The 16,944-nt window shown below is 37.6% G+C and overlaps 4 protein-coding genes across 4 annotated transcripts; all 4 read right to left on the bottom strand.

Annotated features, from left to right (window-relative positions):
- Positions 1 to 4,132: 4,132 nt before the first annotated feature.
- On the bottom strand, positions 4,133 to 5,080 carry LOC113173544 (olfactory receptor 1-like). Its single transcript, XM_026376975.1, has one exon. The coding sequence runs from the start codon at positions 5,078 to 5,080 to the stop codon at positions 4,133 to 4,135; it is 948 nt and encodes a 315-aa protein (XP_026232760.1).
- Positions 5,081 to 8,551: 3,471 nt separating this feature from the next.
- LOC113173541 (olfactory receptor 10H4-like) lies at positions 8,552 to 9,499 on the bottom strand. The gene has a single exon (XM_026376972.1). It carries the CDS (start codon positions 9,497 to 9,499, stop codon positions 8,552 to 8,554), a length of 948 nt encoding a protein of 315 aa, XP_026232757.1.
- Positions 9,500 to 12,546: 3,047 nt separating this feature from the next.
- LOC113173545 (olfactory receptor 13-like) lies at positions 12,547 to 13,494 on the bottom strand. The gene has a single exon (XM_026376976.1). The coding sequence runs from the start codon at positions 13,492 to 13,494 to the stop codon at positions 12,547 to 12,549; it is 948 nt and encodes a 315-aa protein (XP_026232761.1).
- A 2,529-nt stretch (positions 13,495 to 16,023) lies between these two features.
- Positions 16,024 to 16,944, bottom strand: LOC113172827 (olfactory receptor 480-like). Its single transcript, XM_026375855.1, has one exon. It carries the CDS (start codon positions 16,942 to 16,944, stop codon positions 16,024 to 16,026), a length of 921 nt encoding a protein of 306 aa, XP_026231640.1.

Below are 16,944 nucleotides of genomic sequence, written 5' to 3'. Positions count from 1 at the left end.
TAATTAATTCCTCTAAACCATCAACATGTCTCTTAGATCCCATCCCGACTAGACTCCTCAAGGATGTCTTACCTTTGATCAGCACATCCATATTAGATCAGATCAATCTGTCTTTACAAATAGGCTACGTACCACAGGCTTTTAAGGTTGCTGTAGTCAAGCCCCTACTCAAAAAGCCTACTCTGGACTCAGGGGTCTTAGCGAATTATAGACCAATATCCAATCTGCCCTTTATCTCTAAAATCCTTGAAAAGATAGTTTCTAAGCAATTGTACGACCACCTGCGTAGCAATAACTTGTATGAAGATTTCGAGTCAGGATTTAGAGTACATCATAGTACAGAAACAGCACTGGTAAAGGTTACTAATGATCTTCTATTGGCATCAGACAATGGATTACTCTCTATACTCGTCATGTTAGATCTTAGTGCTGCATTCGACACTATAGATCACAACATTTTATTACACAGACTGGAACATGTCATTGGAATCAAAGGAACAGCACTAGAGTGGTTTAAATCATATCTATCGGATAGATTTCAGTTTGTACACGTTAATGATGAGTCTTCCATGCACAGCCAAGTCAGCTATGGAGTTCCACAGGGATCTGTGCTTGGACCGATTCTTTGCACTTTATATATGTCCCCTTTAGGCAATATTATTAGGAAACACTCTATAAATTTCCATTGTTATGCAGATGATACCCAGCTATATTTATCTATGAAACCAGGAGAAACTAATCAATTAGTCAAACTTCAGGAATGCTTAAAAGACATAAAGACCTGGATGTCCTCCAATTTCCTTCTCCTAAATCCAGACAAGACAGAGGTTATACTGTTTGGGCTTAAAAATCTCAGAGACACTATGGCTAAACACATTCTCACCATTGATGATTTAGTTCTGGCCTCAAGTAATACTGTAAGAAACCTCGGAGTTATCTTTGATCAGGATATCTCCTTCACTTCATACATCAAAGAAATCTCTAGAACTGCCTTTTTTCACCTAAGAAACATTGCTAAAATTAGGAGCATCCTGTCCCAAAGTGATGCTGAAAAACTAGTCCATGCATTTGTTACTTCCAGACTGGACTATTGTAATTCCTTATTAATGGGATGTCCCAATAACTCATTAAAGAGCCTCCAGTTAATCCAAAATGCTGCAGCCAGAGTTCTGACTGGAATTAGCAAGAGAGATCATATTTCTCCAACATTAGCTTCTCTCCATTGGCTCCCTGTTAAATCCAGAATTGAATTTAAAATTTTTCTCCTAACTTATAAATCCCTTAATAATCAGGCTCCATCTTATCTTAAAGACCTCATAGTTCCTTATCTTCCAAGCAGAACTCTCCGTTCTCAGACTGCAGGTTTACTTGTGGTTCCTAGAGTTTCCAAATGTAGAATGGGAGGCAGAGGCTTTAGCTACCAAGCCCCTCTCCTGTGGAACCAGCTCCCAGTTCAGGTTCGGGAGGCAGACACCCTCTCTACATTTAAGACTAGACTTAAAACTTTCCTTTTTTATAAAGCTTATAGTTAGAGATGGATCAGGTGACTCTGAACCATCTCTTAGTTATGCTGATATAGCTTAATCTGCTGGGGGACCTCTACTGATAAACTGAGCTCCTCTCCTCTCTCCTTTCTCCTGTATCAATGCAAATGCCACCATTGCATGTCATTAACTTTGTGTCTTCTCTCTCTTTTAGTTGTGTTTCCTCCTCTCTGTCTCCCTCTCTCTGTACTTTTCTGCAGGTATCCTCGGCCTGGAGCTGTACATCTCCAGAATCCAGTTCATCTGCCCAATGTTTCTTGATGCTTGTTGTTGTCTTTAATGCCTGCTGTTCTTTTCTCTCTTCTCTTTCCACTCACCCCAACCGGTCGAGGCAGATGGCCGCCCACTATGAGCCTGGTTCTGCTGGAGGTTTCTTCCTCTAAAGGGATTTTTTCCTCTCCACTGTTGCCTAAAGCTTGCTCAAATGGGAGATAACTTCTGTTGTAAATTGGCGCTATACAAATAAAATTGAATAGAATTGAATTGAACAATAGAAAAACACAGTCTGCTTAAAAAATAGTACACAAACGTATGTTTTCACGTTTTTATTGAACATAACATGTAAACATTCACAGTGCAGGTTGAAAAAAGTATGTGAACCCCTAGCCTAATGACTTCTCCAAGATTTAATTGGAGCCAGGAGTGAGCCAACCTTGAGCCCAATCAGTGTGATGATATTGGATGTGTTGCTGAAAGCTGTCCTGCCCTTTAAAAACACACACCAGTTTTGGGTTTACTGTTGCAGCACTGTTGCTACTCTCCCTAAGCGTGGTCGTCCTGTAAAGATGACTGTAAGAGCACAGTGCAGAATGCTGAATGAGGTAAAGAAGAATCCTAGAGTGTCAGCTAAAGACTTACAGAAATCTCCCGCACATGCTAACATTTTTGTTGACACATCTACAATAAGGAAAACATTAAACAAGAATGGAGTACATGGGAGGACACCACGGAAGAAGTTTCAGGAAAATACTGCAGCACGTTTGAAGTTTGCAAAAGAGCAGCTGGGTGTTCCACAGCACTACTGGAAAAATATTCTGTGGACAGATGAAACCAAAATTGAGTTGTTTGGAAAAAACACACAACACCATGTGTGTAGAAAAAAAAAGCGCAGCACACCAACATCAAAACCTCATCCCCACTGTAAAACATGGTGGAGGGAGCATCATGGTTTGGGGCTGCTTTGCTGCCTCAGGGCCTGGACGGATTGTTGTCATGGATGGAAAAATGAATTCCAGAGTTTATCAAGACATTTTGCTGGAAAACGTAAGACCATCTGTTCGCCAACTGAAGCTCCACAGAGGATGGGTGATGGCAACAGGACAATGGCCCAAAGCAAACAAGTAATTCAACAAAAGAATAGCTTCAACAGAACAAAATACGCCTTCTGGAGTGGCCCAGTGAGAGTCCTGACCTCAACGAGATTGAAATGCGTGACCTTAAGCGAGAAATTCACACCAGACATCCCAAGAATATTGCTACACTTAAACAGTTTTGTGAAGAGGAGTGGTCCAAAATGACTCCAGATTGTTGTGCAGGTCTGATCTGCAACTACAGGAAACGTTTGGTTGAGGTCACTGCTGCCAAAGAAGGGTAAACTAGTTCAAAGGTTCATATACTTTTTCCACCCTGCACTGTGAATGTTTACATGTTATGTTCAATAAAAACATATATGTTTGTGTACTATTTTTTTCAGCAGACTGTGTTTTTGTATTGTTGTTAGTTAGATGAAGATCGGAGCACTTTTTATGACAAATGAATGCAGAAAACCATGAAATTCCAAAAGGTTCACAAAGTTTTTCTCACCACTGTATAAGGGTGGAGTTGATGGTAAAACCATGAACATGATTAATCTGTATGTTGGCCAGTATGTTTTATTTTCATTCCTTTTAGTGTTAGTTTGAATTTAAGGCTGGAGGAGAATCTATCCTTTGTTTTAAAGGCTATTTGCTGCCAGTTCAAAGGTAAAACATGTTCTAAATAAACAATCAATTTATTTATATTCTATTGAAAAAGATTCTTTTTCACGTTTTCTGCAATAATACATCAATTCAATTTTAACAATCCATTAATATGTTTTTGTTTACATTTCATATGCATTGATGATATTTAGGGAGACATTCTCCCATTATTTGTTGACTTCTTATTAGCATAAGAGATTTTAATCTACCTGAACCTGTCCACAATCCAGTTGCATTGTGGGTAATGTAGACAAATGATTGTGGTTTGGAAATGTTTACAGTATTTTAGGATCCATCTCTAATCTGACACATTAACTTCTAACTCAGATGCAAACCTGGCACCTTTTGCTGACATTTACTGGTAAATAAAACAATGTAGTACCTGCATGATTTTTGTAAAAACTAGTTACTTTTCAAAATCATTTTTACTTTATGAAACTGAGTTGGGACTTTTACAACCATGTTTGGATGTCTACACTGCTTTTACCATTTTTACATACAAACAATAAATTAAATAGCCTCAATCAAGGCAATAAATGTTATGACAAATCCAATAAAATCAAAACAGTTTCAAAAAAAGTTGAACATCATCACCTATATAAAATAGTAATTTATTGAAGTGAATGTGTATCAAACCTTTAGTCTCACTTTAATCCTTTGACTTGACATCATGCACAAATACGTCATTCTACCTCGAATCTTAGTCAGAATCAATCCATAAATAATAGGGTTGAAAATAGGTGGAAAGATGAGAAATTCTATGGACATGAAGTTCTTCACATTTTCTGGTACAGAATCAGATCCGTACCTCGAATACATGACATCAAAAAGCAAAGCAGCTGAAACATTAAAGAGACAAAATAAATGTGGTACACATGTTTGTATGAACTTTCTCCTGCTCTCTATTGATTTTAAAGCTGACTTTACCAGCCACAGATAAGAGCACACAATGAAAAGTACATGTCCTGAATAGAAAAAAATAAAAATTATTCCAACTATGTCATTTGCTGTTGTTGAACTACAAGCAAGTTTAACAATTGACCAGTTTTCACAGTAGAGCTTTTGAATCAGTGAGTCACATAATTTTAGTGTGGATGTCAAAACAACAACCATAGTTTCACAGCAGAGTGGCACAAGCCAGGACAAACTGACTAACAGAGCAGTCCTTCGCACAGACATAACAGAGTGATATTCCAGAGGTCGACATATAGCCACATACCTGTCATAAGCCATTAAAACTAGAATAGAGTAGTCAACCTTTGCATAGGAATGTATAATAAAAACTTGTAAAAGGCATCCGACATATGATACAACATGGATATCAGATAGAAGATCAAAAGCAAATTTAGGGTAAAAGCCTGCAGTCCCATAAAGTGCATTGATGCATAAGTTACACAAAAAGATATACATGGGTTCATGTAGGTTTTCATCCAGGATGATAGTTAAAATGACAGACACATTTACCACCAAAATTAGACAATAACACAGTAAAGTGAGAGAGAAAAAGGTAAACCTGTAGTTCATAGTGGCACTGAAGCCAGACAGTGATAATACAGAAATACTAGATGTGTTGCTCATTTTGATGTAAAACAGAGAACTAGATGCAAAGCTGAGAAAAGGTTACAATTCTTGGCCAGTATATGTCCCATGTTGCTCATAATAATAATCCTCCACAATAAAACTGTCAATGTAATAAAGAGTTTATAGAGGACAAGATGCAATGGTTTGAAAAGGCTGAAATGTCCATTGTTCATCAATGACCAACTGCCTTTTGTGTGAGCTTTAAGTGTAGGTGTTAGAAGGGCAGTCCATCCTTAAATGCAGTTGTGTGATAGAGAGTGAAAGTCCTGACGTCATGTCAGGTCTCTTGTCCACTTACTTTGGTGAATCAATTCTTCGTTTTACAGGTAGTATTTCTTTTATCTGCCTTTACCATAATATGACATCTGTTCTTGGAGTTTAATTTCCATGCTGTAAGACAAACTAGTATCAGCTGCGGCACTTGCAATTATAAGATGAAACCTTTGGGATTTTAGTAACGTACGATTTCAAAAATCGAAATTCGAAATATAAAAACACAACAACTCCCTGCTGAGATATTTGTTTTATCTATAGTCATGTTGTTCGATGCAACCACAAGGGGGAATTATAATTATCTTTAATTATATTATGACATATGACATGTCATAATTCCAATTAAACGCATATTTTTTGTACTATTAAATTAATTCATTTCAAACATATCTTAATTTTAGACAGATCAAACAGGAAGCTATTAAGGATTCTGTCCAGTTTCATGTGGAGATGGAATGTAGAAATACATATAATACATATAATGTTAAACCTTTTCATATGGAAACAAACTTTAGTTTTGAGTAAACATTGAATCTGGAGCAAGCAAAGCTAAATATTATAAACAAATGAGAAATTAAATTTGAAATAAAACACATCAGTGGTATTCGTTTCCTATTTAAATTAACTAAATAACTTATTATGTCTCTATCTGTAGTCTGTAGTTCCTTTTTAATTATTCCTTTTCACAGTCCAACTACAAAACAACCAAATAATAATAATTTACTTCAATCTTTCAACTTTTAACAGTCCATTCCCTCAAGTAGAAAAAGTGCATAAAGACAGCATTCATTCAAGCTCAGTTTGCTACACTCTGATTTACTCTGATGCACATTGGTTCAAGCCAGATACCTGGCATCTCTTCTTAGATGCAAGTGCATCAACGTCTGGGATTTTTTTTAGCGAGCTGTGCACTTGGCCTCTTTCATTTGTCCAGTTTTGGGGAGGGGTGGATTAAGTTTGTTTGAGTTGACTGGATACTTATGATTGTCAACAGAAAAGGAGGGGGCGCTTGGCGGTCTTGACTGACGCGTCAACACACTAACACTAACATTCTTGGATTTGTAGTATTAGCAGTGCATGTGCTATATACTGTACTGGGGTGCCAGCTCTAATACACATTTGATATGGTCTCGCGGGCCATATATAATTACACCGCGGGCCTGAGTTTGACACATCTGGACTAGAGAATAGAAGGGCAGAGGAGAGAAGAGGAACTCAGGAGAGTTCTCCCAGCGGACCAATCAATAGCAGCAAAATCCACTGAAAATGTCGGTGAAGATTCTCAGTCACCCAGGTGCTGTTTTAATGATCTTCTACAGTCAGATGAACTGCTTTGAGCAAGGGCCAAGAATATAAACATGAATCTCACTCTGGTAATCCAAAGACCAGATGGACCAACATCAACAACCCTGTCCGCTCATACTCCCACAACACCCCCCACAAAACATCTTGCGGAACACAGTCATAAGTCTTCTTAAAAAACCCATGTCGACTTGATGGGCAAATTACCATGGACCCTTCGCTCAGCCTTGCAAGGTAAAGAGTAACTCCACTGTTTCGTGGCCAAGACAGACGCTGCACTGCACTGATACCGATTGTATCAAGGCACAGATGTGAGAAAAGGTACAGAAAAATTGCTGCAGCTTTAAAGGTCCCAAAGAGCACAGTGGCCTCCATCATCTGTAAATGGAAGAAGTTTAGAACCACAACTACTCTTCTTAGAGGGAAGGAAAACAAGATTCTCTGGTCTAGTGAAACAAAGATTGAACTTTTTGGCCTGAATGCCAAGCATCATGTCTGGAGGAAACCAGGCACCACTCAGCACCTGACCAATACCATCCCTACAATGAAGCATGATGGTGGCAGCATCATGCTGATGGGGATGAGAACTAGGAATTAAGGGAGAGTTTGAGGAAAATTATTAATTTAATCCCCCCTCCTCAAACTACCACCTTATAGTGGTGGAGGGGTTTGTGTGCCCAAATGACCCTAGGAGCTATGTTGTCAGGGGCTTAAAGCTACAAGTAAGGGAAGGATGGAGCATGGGATTGACAGATGGATCTGTGTATTTCCAGCAGTAATGCGGTCGATGTATGGGCCTGTCATGGTGAAAAAGGAGCTGAGCCGAAAGGCAAAGCCCTCGATTTACCGGTCAATCTAAGTTCCTACCCTCAGCTATGGTCATGAACTCTGGGTCATGACCAAAAGGATGGGGTCCCAGAAACAAGAGGTAGAATTTAGTTTCTTTCGCAGGGTGGCTGGGCACACCCTTAGAGATAGGATGAAGAGCTCTGGCACCGGGGACGACCTCGGAATAGAGTGGCTGCTCCTCTACATTGAGAGAAGTCAGCTGAGGTGGCTTGGGTATCTGTTTTGAATGCCCCCAGGGTGCCTCCCTTCGATGGCGTTCTGACCCAGTATACGTTGGAGGGACTATGTTTCTCGGCTGGCCTGGAAAAGCCTCGTCATTTGCCCAGAAGAACTGGAGAAGGTGTCTTGGAATCCCTGCTTAGACTGCTGCCCCCGCTTCACACCCAACCTCGATTCCCATCCCACAGTGGTGGGACCAATCACCAGATGATTGCTGTGGAGCTCCTCTCCCTGGTCTGGCTCAAGGACGGGGCCCCAGTTTCCCTATTCTAGGTGGGGTGACTTCAGATTGAAAGGATCTATCCATCTGGGTTTTTGAATCGCTATTTGTCTTCTCACTTTGCCTTGGGAGACACTAACAGGGGTTTTGGCGCCAACAGCACAGCTGAAACCCAGTCTACCACGTTAAGGTGGTGATTCTCAAAGGGGAATCTGGTAGATGTTGAGGTATATCACAGCATGAGTGAAAACTTTGACCTCCTTGTGATAAAAATGGAATAGAAAGTTCTGGGAAAGTGGGGCGAGATGAGCATTAAGTGTTTCTCTTGTCAGTTCTGATGTCTTACTACATAACCCAGTTTTCTTGGTGTGTTCAGAGTAATGAGTCAATTACAGCAAGTAAGTGAATATTGTTCATGCATTATTATGTTCATCTTTAATTGTGTAGCATGAGTGCTAAATTCGCCATGCCGTTGTATGTGTCCACATACAACAAAAATTTATGTAACTGCTAAAGAAAAAATGATTCCTTCATATCACCTATGTGAAATCAGGATTTATTGAAGAACTGTTATATTAGATTGAGTTAGTTTTATTAAAGGTGTATCAAACCTTTAGTCTCAGTTTAATCCTTTGACTTGACACCATGCACAAATACATCATTCTACCTCGAATCTTAGTCAGAATCAATCCATAAATAATAGGGTTGAAAATAGGTGGAAAGATGAGAAATTCTATGGACATGAAGTTCTTCACATTTTCTGGTACAGAATCAGAGCCGTACCTCGAATACATGATATCAAAAAGCAAAGCAGCTGAAACATTAAAGAGACAAAATAAATGTGGTACACATGTTTGTATGAACTTTCTCCTGCTCTCTTTTGACTTTAAAGCTGACTTTACCAGCCACAGATAAAAGCACACAATGAAAAGTAGATGTCCTGAATAGAAGGAAACAGAAATTAATCCAACTATGTAATTTGCTGTTGTTGAACTACAAGCAAGTTTAACAATTGACCAGTTTTCACAGTAGAGTTTCTGAATTTGTGAGCCACATAATTTCAGTGTGAATGTCAAAGCAAGAACCATATTTTCAATGCAGAGTGGCACAAGCCAGGACAAACTGACTAACAGAGCAGTCCTTCGCACAGACATAACAGAGTGATATTCCAGAGGTCGACATATAGCCACATACCTGTCATAAGCCATTGAAACTAGAATAGAGTAGTCAACTTTTGCATAGGAATATATAATATAAACTTGCACAAAGCATCCCACATATGATACAACATGGATATCAGATAGAAGATCAAAAGCAAATTTAGGGTAAAAGCCTGCAGTCCCCCAAAGTGCATTGATGTATAAGTTACACAAAAAGATATACATGGGTTCATGTAGGTTTTCATCCAGGATGATAGTTAAAATGACAGACACATTTACCACCAAAATTAGACAATAACACAGTAAAGTGAGAGAGAAAAAGGTAAACCTGTAGTTCATAGTGGCACTGAAGCCAGACAGTGAAAATACAGAAATACTAGATGTGTTGCTCATTTTGATGTAAAACAGAGAACTAGATGCAAAGCTGAGAAGAGGTTACAATTCTTGGCCAGTATATGTCCCCTGTTGCTCATTTTGTAGTAATCCTCAACAAAGTCAATGTAATAAAGAGTTTATAGAGAACAGGATGCAATGGTTTGAAAAGGCTGAAATGTCCATTGTTCATCAATGACCAACTGCCTTTTGTGTGAGCTTTAAGTGTAGGTGTTAGAAGGGCAGTCCATCCTTAAATGCAGGTGTGTGATAGAGAGTGAAAGTCCTGACGTCATGTCAGGTCTCTGGTCAACTTACTTTGGTGAATCAATTCTTTGTTTTACAGCATAAACAGCTAGTATTTCCTTTAATCTGCCTTTCACATAATATGACATCTGTTCCTGGAGTTTAATTTCCATGCTGTAAAACAAACTAGTATCAGCCGCAGCACTTCCAATAATAAGATGAATAGATAGATAGATAGATAGATAGATAGATAGATAGATAGATAGATAGATAGATAGATAGATAGATAGATAGATAGATAGATAGATAGATAGATAGATAGATAGACACTTAATTAATTAATCCCAGAAGGGAAATGTATATAGTAAGGTATATGGCTGTTGGCAGGAATGACTTCCTGTACCTTTTAAGTCTCTGACTACAACTGCTCCTCTGTTTGACTAGCAGTCTGTGGAGAGGATGTGAGCTGCTCTCCATGATATTCAACTTCTGTGTAGCATTTCTAGTCCCAAGTATTTGTACCCCTCCACCACCTCCACTTCCTCTCCCAAAATGGAGACAGTGTTTAAACTGTCAACCATCTTCTTGGTCTTTGTCACATTTAAAGTCAGGTGATTGTTTGCACACCACTTTACAAAGCCTCTGTACTTGGCCTCCTTGCCACCACTGATACACCCCACGACTGCAGAGTCGTCCTCCTGTACTACTAATTACCTGCTCATGGTCTGTCTGTCAGGTCATAATCCAGGAGACTGTGGAGGAGTCAGGCTGCATCTCCAGGAGCTTCTCTTTCAGATCAAACTAAGATATTACTAGTCGCAATTCAATTAGATAGATCTCTTTAATTTGAGTTTGGAATAGTTATACATTGCAGATATCTGTAATGTGAATCCTATCTACTTTGTATATGTTAAATCTGCTTACCATAGTCTTTTTAGCTGTTACTTTGTATCTTTGTACTTATCTATCCTTCCTGTCATGTTCTTCTAGTATTTGTTTTGTGCTTTGCCATGTTTCTAGGCATGTTTAGTTAGTTAGTTTAGTTAGTAACTATGTTTTTGTGCCTTGTCCTAATTCATGCCACTAATTTACCATTACCTCAGTTGTTTCATACTCGTTCGCAAACCATAGCATTAAATGCTGAAGGTCACAGCCTGATGCAGCCTACATTAGCTGCAAAGATCAGAGATGTAATTCTGAGGTCCCCAAACTAATTCAATTCAATTCAGTTTTATTTGTACAGTGCCAAATCACAACAGAAGTCATCTCAAGGCTCTTTACAGTTTAAGGTTTAAGATCTAAAAAAAATCAACTGTATACAGAATTATATTGAAAACCTAGAACCAAGCTCAGGGTGGGCAGGCATCTGCCTAGACCGGTTGGTTTGAGTGGAAAAAGGAGAGAGAAAAGAACAGCAGGCAACAAAAAACAACATAAAACAACAAAAACAGTTGGCAGGTCGGTAGGGCCAGTAACTGCACTCTAGAGATATACAGCTCGGGGTCCGAGGATACCTGCAGAGGAGTACAAAGAGAGGAAGACAGAGAGGAGGAGGCACAACTATGAGAGAGAGAAAAAAACCACAAAGATGATAACAAGCAATGGTAGCATTTGAATGGATAGACTAGGTTTTTGAATCGCTATTTGTCTTATCACTTCGCCTTGAGAGACACTAACAGGGGTTTTGGCGCCAACAGCACAGCTCCCAGTCTCACTGGGACGCTGAAACCCCTCCGCTACGTTAAGGTGGTGATTCTTGATGGGGAATTCTGGTAGATGTTGAGGTATATCACAGCATAAGTGAAAACTTTGACCTCCTTGTGACAAAAATGGTTGTCACTCAGATGAGGCAGTGAAACCCTGAACACTGAACACTGACTTTAGAGTAATAGAAAGTGACAGCATTTGGGATACATGTAATACTAGTTCTGGGAAAGTGGGGCGAGATAAGCATTAAGTTCAGTGTTTCTCTTGTCAGTCCTGATCTCTTACTACATAACCCAGTTTTCTTGGTGTGTTCAGAGTATTGAGTCAATTACAGCAAGTAAGTGAATATTGTTCATGCATCATTATGTTCATCTTTAATTGTGTAGCATGAGTGATAAGTTCTTCTTGCTATTGTATGTGTCCACATGCTCATGTAAATTTATGTAACTACCATGTTTCTGTTATAATAAACTAAAGAGTATGTGCTGTTATATCTACCTGTTAAAGCTGAAGCAGTAGTGTCATGTAGATGTGTAGAGTGAGATAATAATGTCTGGCATCACTATAGTATTCCCTTTTAGCCACTGGGTATCACATTTGTTTCCTTTGTGAGTCTGTTTATTTGATGATAAAAAAAACTTTTTGTTGCTTTTATGGAAATTCAGTGGGTAATTTTATCTTTTTTTATCGATTAATATGCTTTTATTTTCATTTCACATGCATTGTAATATTTAGTTAGACTTTGATAATAAGATATTTTAAACCAACCTGTTGAAAATCCAGTTGCATTGTGGGGTATCTAGACAGAACATCTTTACAGCTTTTTTAGCATCCATATCTAATCTGACAAATTAATATTCTCACTCAGATGAAAACCTGCCACATTTTGTTGACATTTCCTATCAAAAAAAAACCTTGTGGTACCTGCATGATTTGTGTAAAACCAAATTACTTTTTTTAGTATTTTACTTTTTAGAATGGAGATATGGCTAATTAACAGTTAACAGTTTCAACAAAAGCACAAATAGAATATTCTTCCTTCACATTACCTTCTTGAAACCAGTATTTATTGAAGAACTGTTATATTAGATTGAGTTAGTTTTATTAAAGGTGTATCAAACCTTTAGTCTCAGTTTAATCCTTTGACTTGACACCATGCACAAATACGTCATTCTACCTCGAATCTTAGTCAGAATCAATCCATAAATAACAGGGTTGAAAATAGGTGGAAAGATGAGAAATTCTATGGACATGAAGTTCTTCACATTTTCTGGTAAAGAATCAGATCCGTACCTCGAATACATGACATCAAAAAGCAAAGCAGCTGAAACATTAAAGAGACAAAATAAATGTGGTACACATGTTTGTATGAACTTTCTCCTGCTCTCTTTTGACTTTAAAGCTGACTTTACCAGCCACAGATAAGAGCACACAATAAATAGTACATGTCCTGAATAGAAGGAAACAGAAATTAATCCAACTATGTAGTTTGCTGTTGTTGAACTACAAGCAAGTTTAACAATTGACCAGTTTTCACAGTAGAGTTTCTGAATCTGTGAGCTACATAATCTCAGTGCAGGTGTCAAAGCCAGAACCATAGTTTCACAGCAGAGTGGCACAAGCCAGGACAAACTGACTAACAGAGCAGTCCTTCGTACAGACATAACGGAGTGATATTCCAGAGGTCGACATATAGCCACATACCTGTCATAAGCCATTGAAACTAAAATAGAGTAGTCAACTTTTGCAAAGGAATATATAATATAAACTTGCACAAAGCATCCCACATATGATACAACATGGATATCAGATAGAAGATCAAAAGCAAATTTAGGGTAAAAGCCTGCAGTCCCATAAAGTGCATTGACGCATAGGTTACACAAAAAGATATACATGGGTTCATGTAGGTTTTCATCCAGGATGATAGTTAAAATGACAGACACATTTACCACCAAAATTAGACAATAACACAGTAAAGTGAGAGAGAAAAAGGTAAACCTGTAGTTCACAATGACACTGAAGCCAGACAGTTGAAATACAGCAATACTAGATGTGTTGCTCATTTTGATGTGTGAAATCCTCCACAATAAAACAGTCAATGTAATAAAGAGTCTTTAGAGAACAAGATGCAATGATTTGAAAAGGCTGAAATGTTCATTGTTCTTCAGTATATGTCCAACTGCAGTCAAGAAAGGCAGTCCATCCTTAAATGCAAGTGTCTAAAAGAGATCGAAAGTCCTGACATCATGTCTGTACCAGCCCCTTTTGCACTTGCTTCTGTTACTCACAGTCCAGCCCAGTGTCTTGTTAAACATTTCTTTATACACAGTAAATTAAGTGTGTTCCTGACTTTTTTTTATTTCTTTGGTAGAGGTTAATCTTTGTCTCATAGGGGCATAAAATATTTTCCCTCAACATCTGTGGCTTATCTCAGCTCAGTACTGTTTTTTTGCTAATTCTAACCTGGCTTTTCAGTTTACAGAGGTTTCCACATGCTTTCTGGCCCACTATAGACAAGATTCTCTTCCATTTCAGTCAGAGAAGCTGACTGAAATGGAAGCACAAGGAGAGAGATGGGGAAGCACAAGGAGAGAGATGGGGAATGGCATGCAGCAAAGGTGGCATTTAGCTATCAGGACACTCCTGTCCCTAAATTTCTTATTGATGAATTTCATTGTACTCCAAAGGATGTTCAGTGTCTTGGAAATCTCTTGTATGCATCCACACACAACAAGTGAAGTGATTTCAGATTTCAGCCTCCAGCTAGTCATTTACAGATATGTATAACCATATATAAAATAGTGTTTCAAACACAAAATATATACTCTGAAAAAACAAAAATTAAAAAAACCTTAGAGCTCAAAGTACAACACCACACCACAGAGGTTACATGCAAAGTTAAAATCAACCTAGCAAAGTCACAAACAACACGGTAAGCTCAACATATTATTCTAATGCAATTTGCACAACTCATTATGAAGTTCAAATTTTAACAGTGTTTAACAGCTCATTTCATAACAACCTTCCTCTGAGATACCAGCGGAATGGCAGCAAAGTTTGGGCAAGTAGAAAGTGCCAATGCCACACACAGTAAGCTGCATCAGTCACAGAGGGGAATTAACACATCAGCAGTTATTATAATTATAATTATTATATAATTATAATTAATTAGCAATAACAAATAATAACAAGTTAAGTGGAAATATTAGCTCTGCTACATTAGCTAAAAGAACAAATTTCCATGTGCATTCATTTAAATAACTACGCAAATGCACTGAACACCCCTCGTGCTAAAAGGGCAGGAAACTTGTTTGATATTGATGGATGGACTGATGATAATATGCTGCATGTACACTTTTCATGTTGTATGATTTCTTTAGGCTCAGCAGTGACAAGAACATTTTGAATGTGGAGGATATTTATAATCTTTATGTTTCAAATATTGTCAGTTATCTTTACATTTATTGTGACATTTTAACTAGACTAAGTGTAACAAGATTAGCTTATATTTGCAGTTGTCTAAATTTTTGGTTGTGAACCAGCCAAACTTAGAATTTGTCGTATGTTTTGTTCATGTATTGCTACATATCAGAGCAATGTAAATTTCTATTTGCCTAATTATCTGAGTCATTTGTAACTAATTGTCATTCTGTGTTTTTTACAAGTTTTACAAAAAGAGGAATAAAATCAGGAGAGTAAAAATATAAATTATAAAAGTATAAATTGCAGTTGTGAGCAGTGTCATCTACCAATTATATTTAAAAAAGAACACACATTAGAGTATCTATTCTAATGTTACTCGGTAAGTATATGACCCACATGCAAACCAACAATCTTTCATTTGGGGGAGAAACGTAAGCAGAAGTTACACTGTAAGTATGTTTTTTAATGAGCTTCTTCTATGATTTTAACAGAAAATCATTACGTAGGTGAATTATTTTCCTTGGGTGACTGCAACCATTAAATATTTGGCATTAGTAGTGGGGACACTATAATGCAATGTACACACATTAACATTAAATTACAATTGGAACAAGTGGGTAGCAATCACCAATTTATAGAAACATGTTGGAATAGCCTATATTTTAATTTGACTTGCCTTAAGACTGAATCAACTGCATTTGACAGCACATCAACTACACACTTTGTATTATTTTCTAAATCATCTGTACCCCTCCAATCATGGTCATTGACATATGTTGTAATTTTGAGATTTAAAATCATAGTAGATCTTCATTATGCCATCCTCCCCAGGTTTCCAGTTGTGTTTCTCAGTAATTGTGATCCTACAATAATAGAATGGGTATCCTGCTGTTACAAAATTATGTATAGTATAATTCTATCACAAATGCAAGTCCTAAGTACGTATTTACAACTGTGTAACACAAGGCATCACTTTTACAGTCAGATGTAGATGTATTGAAAGCTACGTATGTTAACACATCAATTTAGAGCTCAACAGATAAATTTAGTTTTTCCACACCAGTATTCTCCCTCTAAATTACTTCTAGAGATCCCAACTTTGTATTGTGGTGTACTGGCCAAACCTGGATGTTTTTTTAAATTATTATTATTTTACAGAAGAATTTAGCTTAAAATCTTTTACCACAAATAAAATGTTGAATTCTTTTTCTTATTTTTGTTAATTTGAAACCATATATGAGTGGATTGATGATTGGAGGAATAAAGAGAAATTCCATTGACATAAAATTCTGGGCATGCTGCGATAAATCTTTTGAACCAAATCGCATGTACATCAAATCAAAAAGTAAAGTTACAGTAAAAATAGTTACAGAGAAGACATGTGGTATACATGTTTGCATAAACTTATTCATATTTTCTTTGGATTTCAGGCATGTTTTGATCATATATATGTAAGTCCAAACAACAAAAACACCCAGGCAAACATAAAAAGTATAATTGACAGCTGGAATAATATTTTTTGCAATAGACGCAGAACAAGCTAGATTAGAAATTAAAAAGTTAACACAATATATCTTTGGTATCTCTGAGCCGCATAACCTTGATGTTGATGTTATTGTACTCAAGAACAACAAAAAAAAAGGAAGAAGCCAAGCCACAAACACCAACACACAAATCCTTTGTCTAGTCATCACAGAGTGGTACACCAGAGGGCGACATATGGCCACATATCTGTCGTAGGCCATCAGAGCTAGAAGAGAGGAATCAGCACAAGCTGAAGAGTGCAACACAAAACCCTGAAGAAGACATCCAGCATGAGAGATGAAAAAGGTGGAAGTCAAGAGGTCGTTTAGGAATTTGGGGTAAAATCCAGCTGTTCCATAAAGTCCATTGATGCACAGATTAGAGAGGAAGATGTACATGGGCTCATGAAGGCTTTTATCCACAATTATTGTGACAATAATGATCACATTTACCAACAAAATCACACAATAGCACAGTAAAGTGAGAACAAAGAGAGTAACTCTGTAGTTTACTGTGACATTTAACCCTGAAAGAGTAAGCATAGTAATTACTGATAGATTATCCAT

The sequence above is a fragment of the Anabas testudineus genome, chromosome 21 (assembly GCF_900324465.2).
Source record: "Anabas testudineus chromosome 21, fAnaTes1.2, whole genome shotgun sequence".
Lineage (NCBI taxonomy): Eukaryota > Metazoa > Chordata > Actinopteri > Anabantiformes > Anabantidae > Anabas > Anabas testudineus.
This window is presented reverse-complemented; position numbering and strand designations above follow the sequence as displayed.

What these genes read in the sequence shown, in the direction of transcription:
- LOC113173544 (XM_026376975.1), bottom strand. Translation starts at nt 5,080, where the DNA reads ATGAGCAACACATCTAGTATTTCTGTATTATCACTGTCTGGCTTCAGT.
- LOC113173541 (XM_026376972.1), bottom strand. Translation starts at nt 9,499, where the DNA reads ATGAGCAACACATCTAGTATTTCTGTATTTTCACTGTCTGGCTTCAGT.
- LOC113173545 (XM_026376976.1), bottom strand. Translation starts at nt 13,494, where the DNA reads ATGAGCAACACATCTAGTATTGCTGTATTTCAACTGTCTGGCTTCAGT.
- LOC113172827 (XM_026375855.1), bottom strand. Translation starts at nt 16,944, where the DNA reads ATGGATAATCTATCAGTAATTACTATGCTTACTCTTTCAGGGTTAAAT.